At 31.3% G+C, this 9582-nt stretch overlaps 1 protein-coding gene across 5 annotated transcripts in view; it reads left to right on the forward strand.

Annotated features, from left to right (window-relative positions):
• The window catches only part of SP3 (Sp3 transcription factor), a 104306-nt gene extending 95987 nt beyond the window's left edge, over positions 1–8319 (forward strand). For all 5 annotated transcript variants that reach the window (XM_082397705.1, XM_082397706.1, XM_082397707.1 and 2 more), the window contains 2 exons: positions 3949–4145; positions 6563–8319. In XM_082397705.1, the coding sequence (XP_082253831.1) occupies positions 3949–4145; positions 6563–6879 (514 nt within the window). In that variant the 3' untranslated portion in view covers positions 6880–8319. The remainder of the gene's footprint in view (positions 1–3948; positions 4146–6562) is intronic.
• Positions 8320–9582: the final 1263 nt, after the last annotated feature.

Below are 9582 nucleotides of genomic sequence, written 5' to 3' on the forward strand. Positions count from 1 at the left end.
ATTAGACAACTTTTCTGAAATGTACTCTCATTTTTACGGGAACTTTCAAGATAAATTGTTCATGAAAGTCAAATCTAACTGAGGGTCAAGGCCTTGCCTGTGTTTTGCTTATTCTTTTCTTTAAATTGAAAATCTTTTAAAATTATTTTTATTAAATTAATACATGCTCATAAAAATTCAGAAATATAGAGGAGTTTTAAAAGAATACCAAACTTCTACCCTACTTCAAGATGACTATTGTAACATTTTTGTATATATCCTTCCAGACTTTACTCTCACTGTTTTACGTGTCTGTTTTTCTTTTGAAAATTTTTGTGATCATATTTCCAAGTGTACATAGAGTTTGTATCAATTTTTAATGACTGTAGTATTCTATTGTATGGATGTGTAAGAATTTAACAACTTTTTTGGGAGTTTATTGTTGAAATTCTAATTCTTACACATATATCTTTGCACATCTGATTATTTCATCAGTATAAGTTGGCAGTGGTGGAATTGTTTTATCAAAGGGAATTGTCTGCTAGAAAGATTGTATCAATTTTTACTCCATCAGTGGTGTATGAGAGTATCTGTTTTCCCACACCCTTGCCAACAATGGATTTTATAATTTTTAAAAACCTTTTAAAGTCTGAGAGATGAAAAGTAATACCTCACTATTGTTTTATTCAGTATATTTTTGTTACTTTATTAGATTGAACATTTTTTGTTGTGTTATTTTACCATTTCAGAATTTCTTTTGTGAATTATTTCTTTGTCTTTTGTGAATCTGTTAATTTGTCTGTCATATGTGCACATATTTTTTTCCAGTTTTACATTGTCTTTCAACTTTGTCAGTGGTTTGCAAAATGCATTTATTTACACAAGTAAAGAAAGTTCTCACTTAAAGTTTGCAAACTTTTTTTTAAGCAGAAAATTTTTAGTTGAGATCCATTATTGTCATGCTATTAAAAGTCTTCCTTAAACTGAGGATTATAAAAATACTCATATTTTTCCAGAACTTTTGTGAGTTCATTTTTAATAACTTATTCTAACAATTAAAATTGAAGTTCTTAAGAAAAAAAACTATTGTTTCTTAGAGCTCATTTGAACAAAATTCAACTAACATGTTCATGATAGGCACAATTGTATCATTGACAGTTGCTGCATCTAATTAATAGAAGCATAACATATAGTAAATCCTGTTCTGCAGAGGTGAGGTAGGTGGCACTTTAAACATTTTAGAATATTAGCCTTTCTTTCCACAACAGTATTCTTTTAAAAAAATAATAGTATGTATAAAGTGGCATCTTTAGAGAACTAAATTTTATTCTTTTACCTTTTTGAGCAAGGTGTAAAATATAATTAAATATTTAAAAACTGTATTCATTTGGGCATTTAGCCAATATTTATTAAGCAGAACCAGACTTCAGAAACTTTATATTCTAGTGGAAGAGACAATTTTATAAAGTAAAATAAATTCTAAAGACGTTATTTTTATATAGGTTTTGTGTGGTTTAGACAACCTCAATCCATTTTTTAAAAAATTAAGTTAATTTGTAAAATCTGTTTTCTTCCCTGTTAGCCTTTCAGTTTGTGTTCCGTTTCTCCTGTCCCAAGCAAAAGACTCGATTTACTTAACTTTTCTTAATTCCTCTACTCAGAATTTAGCTTTATTTATTGTGTCACTCTGTCTTTGCATTATTAAAATTTTGGGAGCAAGTTTAAGCAGTCAAGAAAATGAACTTAAAATTGTTAGTTTTTTAAGATCATGCGATAGGTATTAGGGGTGTAACTATATAAATCAAGAGGAAAACTTACGGTAATCTTTTACTACTTGAAGTTTGTTGATAAATTCACTTCAGTTCTCTTCCTTCACATCGCATGCCATAAATCCATATCTGGCATATCTAGATCTTATCTTGAGTAAAAATTTTTTTTTTAAATAAAAACTTGGACCTCGGTATTGGACTTTTTCCCTTATATTGTATATTTTTGTGTGCCCTGTCTCCATTTTTTTTTCTTAGTTGCCTGTCCCATTTTCAGACAACGAGTATGTCTTGTTTCCTTATAATTCAATTGATGAAAACATCTTTCCCTGGATTTTTGGTTCTTTGGGAACTCATATTTGTTGCTGTAATTTGTTATAGTCTTGTGCTTTGTTCGTGCTCTCAAAGCTAAATTTTGCTAAGTTAGTAAAATAGCACTTTTGAATTTATAAAAGCACATTGATTCACCTGAGTGGTAGGATTAGAAGAGAGGCAAGTTATGAGTGTAGAGTGAACTGAATTGGGTTCTCTGTGAAATTGCTATGGTGAACACAATATGTAAAATCGGTTTGTACACCAATAGCCACAGACATTGCTCTTTTTCTTAGGGCCATTTAAGAATAAAACAAATTTAAAAAGCTAAATTAAAGGGAAATATTATTGGCTTTGGTTAAGACTTTGGCATTGCAGGTGAGCCAGCAAAACCTGTTTCACTCAACTCAGCTCTTTGAAGAGAGTTGTAGAAATTGGGGGTGGACTGGAGCAGAAACTAGAATTGTGTTAGATTATGACATCCTTGCCCTTGAGACAACAGCATGACTCCTCCTTGTCTTTACTTATGCTATTCCTCTGCCTGGAATGCCTTCCCTCCTTTCTATCTAAATCCTACCCACCTCCTCCACGAAGCCTTCTCTAACTACTGGAGCCCACATTGATGTCTCCCTGTTCAGAACACCTATGGCATCTAACAGCCAGCACTGCACCGTTTAGCACTGTTTGTCCTATGGCAATTTCACATGCTACTGAGTGTGAGTACATTAAAATATAAATGTGGGGAAATATGCATTTTTCCAGTAAAATTTGAAAAACAATAGGTATATTATATACAGGAGGATTTGCAGGCTTATGGAAGGTTTAACAGGCTATACCTAGACTGTGAGATTGTGGGAGGAGGGGAAGTTGGGGGGGTCTTAAATGTACCTTTTTGTAATCTCAGAGAAACTGCAAAGTTTATATAATATGATTTTGACAGTTGATGAGTCTAAAGTGTCATGTTTTTTTATAAACTCATTTGTTTTTATTCAGTAACTAGCCTTTTTTTTTTTTTTGAGGTTGAGTAAACATTTTCTATAGTGTTTAATATGATTTGAATATCAGTTCTGGAATCAAAAAAGTTTTCTTCTTGCTTAGGCTAAGATACCTGTGTTCACCCATCTAATAAGCACATATCTTCTAAACCCTGTTCTTGGTATCAAATACTGAAATGTAACAGATGTCAAATTTTGCAATGTGGAGAAACTGCATTTTATTATCTCTCTGATTTATAATTTTGGGTATCTTTGCATGGTTAATAAGGGAATTTTAACTGTGAAGATAATTTTAATTTATTTCATGTAGTTCTAGGGATCTAAGACAACAGCTTTGTCTAGATTTTTTTCTCTGATTTTCTCCAAGTCAGTGTATATTCAGGATGCGGCCATACAAATATGGGAATAAATAATGCTTATATCATCTTAATTTAAAGTCTTCTTAAGGTGCCTTAATTGTACCTATGATTAGTTATGCATTTATTGTTGGTTTATTAGTTTTTAAATTAGCTGACATCATGACTCTGAATAGACCATTTAGTTTCCGGTACAACTAATTTAATTGGATTGGGCCTATGCATAGAATTTGGGAATGGTTCTGACCGAATAATAAATAACTTTACTATATATTCTTTATGTATAAAATGTTCTTTTAAATTATATATTTCTTGAGCATATTTACATTTGGACAACACTCACATTAGTTGTGGAGTAAAATGAATATGTAAAACTTACTAATTTTTCTTTAAATTAATTTTAAATGGTCTTGGTTTCTGATTGACCTCACGGTGATAATGTCTTCTATTTGAAATTCAACATGGGGAGTATGATATGAGTGATAATGTCCATTTGAATATTTTCATATAAGTATATATTATTCTGTGTGTGTTTTTTAGAGGTACCAATCTTGGGAAAAAGAAGCAACACATTTGTCATATACCAGGATGTGGTAAAGTCTATGGGAAGACCTCACATCTGAGAGCTCATCTGCGTTGGCATTCTGGGGAGCGCCCTTTTATTTGTAACTGGATGTTCTGTGGTAAAAGATTTACTCGAAGTGATGAATTACAGAGGCACAGAAGAACACATACAGGTTACTAATATTTACTTTTAACAGACAAAAGTTAATTGTAAGGCTACATACTACCTTGAATTTTTTTTTTTTAAGCGTACCTTACTGAACTGAATCTTTTAAAATAAGACCAATTACATCAAATTTCTATCTTCAGTAACACCAGTGTCAAAACACTAATTCCAAACAAGCCAGTATGGCTTATCTTACAAAATAATGTTTTATTTTATGCAAACTTTGGTTAGCTTTTGTTTTCATATTATTCAGTGTCTTAAGCTACATTTATCTTATCATTGTTAATTACGTTAATGTTTTAAATTAGTTGTCTGCTTTTACTCTTGATCATTATCTTCTTCCTCCTCCTTAACACTGTAATAAAGAATAATTCCTTTTCCTCTGATAAATTCAGGCATTTCACCCTTTCTCTTGTTTTAATATGTGTGAGGTAAGCAAAAGATATTTCACTGAGGAATAACCAAGGCAGTGTTGATGTGAAGTCTCTTTCATTTAATTGTTTTAACACATAGTGTCATGTGGTTGTTACATGAAATGGACCTAGGAATGACCCAAATTGAATTCTAACTTAACATAACATATACAGATAGTTTTCTTCTACTGCCATGTAATGATCAAGGTGTTTATCAGTCTATGCTCAATACTGAAGAATTGAAAAATATATAATGCATTTACAGAGTTTAGAGAGCTTAGAAGAAAGAACTATGGTGAAATGGTGGACAATATGGATTTTGAAGTCTCTTAGATCTAAATATATAAAATAACCCATGAAGTATGTAGTATTATGTTACATGCTCTACTTGTTTTAATTTTTGTCTCATCAGGTAGGTAGACAGATGAGCTTATTAACCTGTTTGAAACTGCAACAGACAATATAAGAAAGTAGATAAAGTGTGCTTGGAGGCAGAGATCATTATTGCCGGGATAGTAAGGTATTTTTGAGCATTGGGCTGGGGTAGACCTTAAGATGGCCCTATAATAGAATTTTCCTCAGTGGAATTTGATCAGCAGGATATAAAAAGAAATAATGTAAAAGGGAAAAAAGGTCTATGATCAAATAAGTGTAGGAAACACTGTGTTAAAGAGGGTTACTATACAAGTACCTTCAAGGAATGCCTTTTAGGACCTTTAATAGAATGTTAATGAGCACTGTACTTCTCCAAGTCAGGGGAGGTAGTGGCAACCTCTCATTGTGCCATTTTGCCATGGAGTATGTCTCAGGACTAATGTTCCAAGAGAAGCTTTGGGAAATACCTTCCCAGAAGAATAGAATATTATATGAATAGAAGAAGTGAGAGATCATTTGTCACGAGTGAAGATGAGATTTTATTTAACACATTTCTGTTACGTAGGATTGAACCACATTATAGAAGTCACTGGAAGTTAGGTAATGGAGAGTCTAAACTGTTTAGTTATCTGCAGGTTACTCTTGCATTCCCATACCACTTAGTACAGTGGTGAAGTTTTGTACTGTAATAAAATTTGGTATTTAAGGAAGATTTGTCTGGCATTGATTTGTTGGATTGAAAAGGGAGAGACTAGCGTGCCATTGTAACATAGTTCAGGCATGAGGTCTGATGAGGACCTACTGAGAGGAGAGGTGCTGGAACAAGAGATAAGAAAGACATTTTGAAGAAAATAAATTAAGAAAATATTGGATTTGCTGATTGAGTTCTCCCTAGATTCCTTGTAGGTTGGCCTTTTGCCTTATCTTCTACTAATTGTCTTACATAGTAGGTCTTCAAAATAATAGAAGTTCTGTCTGTCTTTTGTGTTTAAAAAAAGTATTTTATTTATGCCGGGAAATAAATTTAGGCATCATGGAGTCTTATTAACTTTTAACGTCATGATGTATTAGGCTTGCTCTTGATTATTCCAGCTGAAATCAGGTCAGCTGGTCATCTCCATTATTCTTGGGACTACTCAGTCTTTATTAGACTTCAAGCTTGTGTCTTGGCTTTAATCTAGAAGTACTCTGTGTAGTTACTTGAATTCACATTTAAGAGTTGAAGGTTGAGTATCAGGGATCTGACATGTTAATAATACTTTAAATATAGCTTAAAACAGTGTATTTTTCTTTAGAGAAGTATGCTACAGATAGTCATTTTTAAGCTGGTATCTTGTAACAGATGTTTCAAAACTATTAGCATAGTTGAGGTATTAAATTCTTATCTGAATATCAGTGCATAATTTAATAAGTTTGAAGATTGCTTTTCATCCAGAAATAAAGGTGACAGATTTATTTTGAGGGAAAATATTCTATGAGAGAAATCTTGCAGGGACAGCTCATGAAGCTAATATAGTTCTAATTGAACTCTGCTCCCTGTCCCTAACTGTCAGTGTTGGCTTATTTTCTTTCTCAGGGAATGATGAGTCTATTAATGTTAAATTTAAAAGACTAAGTAACTTAATTTCTTCAACAGGTGAGAAGAAATTTGTTTGTCCAGAATGTTCAAAACGCTTTATGAGAAGTGATCACCTTGCCAAACATATTAAAACACATCAGAATAAAAAAGGTATTCATTCTAGCAGTACAGTGCTGGCATCTGTGGAAGCTGCACGAGATGATACTTTGATTACTGCAGGAGGAACAACACTTATCCTTGCAAATATTCAACAAGGTTCTGTTTCAGGGATAGGAACTGTTAATACTTCCACCACCAGCAATCAAGATATCCTTACCAACACTGAAATACCTTTACAGCTTGTCACAGTTTCTGGAAATGAGACAATGGAGTAAATATTACACAAATACTTATTCATTGTGGTTATTTTTATACAGTAGTGAGAAGAACATTGTTCCTAAGTTCTTAGATATCTTTTTATTGATGTGCAAAAATTTTTGGATTGACAGTAACTTGGTTATACATGACACTGAAATGCCTTACTTTGTATGATATTCCATAGTATATTAAAAATGGTAAAATTGCATGGGTTTTGTAGGTACTTTTGGAATCTAGAAGAAATGAAATTTTACCAAGTTATATAAAGAGAAAATTGAATTTAACAATGCGAATGGTAGTCTAACCAAATGCATCAATCCTGTGTGGTTTAGTGTAAAAATGAGAACATGTTGGTATTTATCTATTGTAAGATAAAAAAAAAAGTTGGTGGGTGAAAGAAATCATGTTATGATAAAAAAAATTTTTGTAATTTTCTTGATGACTGGAATTTTTATTATGCATAACTGACAAATCAAGTTTCCAAGCAAATGTTACATAGTGTAGGCTTTACTTAGCTTATCAATTTGTCATTTTGAAGCTAATTATTTTAATTAGGTTAACTATGTACAATATTTTAAGCATTACTCTTGTAAGATTTTGAAAACTACATTTTAACATGGAACTCTAGGGATAGTCACCTTTTAAATCCTGTTGAAAAGCCATGTTTAAGATTTAATTTGCCAAAATAATGTCTTGTTAATATTCTTTCAATAATGAAGTTGGGCAATATAACCAATGTTTAAAAAAGTTTAAAATGTATAGGTTGAGGCATTTGGGTGGTAAGAAAATGTTATAGTGAATTATCCCTTTTCTTGAGTATTGGAGGACCAAAAAAATAAGGTGTTATTGCGTCTTAGCAGTGATTTTTTTTTTTTTGAATCCAATTTTGTTTCCAAAAACTACATGTCTGCCAGGGCCTTAAAAGCCATCATGTAAATTACCAGTAAAGTATAACATATGCAAACATAACAAAATCACTTCCATAGTGACGATACTCCAACCATATGGATATTAGTCATAGAGAACTAGAGGTTTTATGATATTTTTTTAAGTGTTTTTTTTTGTTTGTTTTATTTTTGGTCTAGGTAGTCAGTCTGCACTTAAATATCAACCATTTTCCTTTTTTGCTTTTTCCCTTAAAATTTATATGTATCCAGTACATTTAATTGAGAAATGTATGTTTTTTATTATGCTGTATTTTCTTTTTATTTTTTAATTATTGTTTATATTTTCAATTATTAAAAAATGTACAAAATAAAGTTTCATTGCTGGTCTTGTAAGAGCTATACAATTTTCCAAAATGTATACCTATAACTGCAGCAGTTCACTTATTTCAAAAATTTGGGATTCTGTTCATTTGTTATTCTTAAGACCACCTCAAATTTAAAGGCTACCTTATTGTACGTTTAAAGTGTATTATAACAGTGTGGTAGTTAATAAAACACTATTTTTTTTTCTTTTGAGTTTGTTGTATTCCTATGCATTTAAAATAATTGCAGTGGTATGGGGTAAGAAAATCAGTGTGGTTTATTTTTCTTAGCATTTTATTTGCAGATTCTTGATTTCAGATGCTGAGATTATTGTAAACAGGTATATTTACTTTAAAAGGGAAGAGTAGAGACTCTAGCAGATTACTGTTTTTTTGGCCTAAAAATGAATTTATTAAATAGAACTTTTGAAAAAAATCTTTTAGCCCACATTGGATTCATTAGAATTTTATCAATCCATTTTGCAAACCTTGTTTTTCCTTTGTTTGTTTCTTGTTAAAGCAATGCAGGATATTTTGATTTATCAAAAACTTGAGTTTACATGAAGATTCTTGAAAATGATAGCATAAGACAAGCTTTGGTAACCATGACAAGAGTTATTTGAAAGGGTTATGTTTTTGAATTTATATATGTCTAATCGTAAAAGCAGGGTAAGAGGGAAGGAAAAACTAACAGGATATTAATATGACTATTTTAGATATTTTAAAATAAAAAATCCAGTTACTTTCTACGTGTATACAGTGGGGTTAAAGATTTCCATTGTCTGTTTTCCAGGCCCAATCTGATACTGTCAGTAATATCTTTGAACGCATAGGACAACGCTAGATACACATATAAACACAAAGTTTTTCTCATGTGAGACTTAAGCTTGTGACGTGAAATAGGAAGTATTACTTGGAATCATAGAAATTAATGAATGTACATTTATTTTGAAGTTACATGGTTAGAATTTGAATCTTCAAACTCTTGTAAATAATTTCTAGAATTTAAAAAATTATTTAGGTTGTGTGAAGAGGATTATGTGAGGAGGTTGCTCACTTGAGCAAAAACACCTATTAAGTCAGGAGATTAAAAAACTTTTTAGAGTGCGATAGTAGAGCTGTTTTTAATATTGAAAATTTATAGTAAGCTTATAGAGCATTTTTGATCCATGAGTTTCCAAGCAAATTTTATCAGCTCTTTGAACATGAATGCAATGAAGAAAGTAAGTAGTCTTAAATATTATTTAAATAAGTTTTTAGATTTTTTTGAGTGCCCACCTGGAATATACCTGTGAATTTTGGATCTTTACCTAACAAAGAAATGAAAGTTAGTGTTCAACCTCAACCAAGGTGATTTTAAATACTTCTTGATTTTTATTGAAAAAATGTTGAATATACTCTGGAAACTTAATATTTGAAGAATTACCCTGAAGTAATTTTTTTCTAGTTATAAAATCTATTAGTGTTGTGT

This window comes from Balaenoptera borealis, assembly GCF_965194805.1.
Source record: "Balaenoptera borealis genome assembly, chromosome: 6".
In the NCBI taxonomy this organism is placed as follows: domain Eukaryota; kingdom Metazoa; phylum Chordata; class Mammalia; order Artiodactyla; family Balaenopteridae; genus Balaenoptera; species Balaenoptera borealis.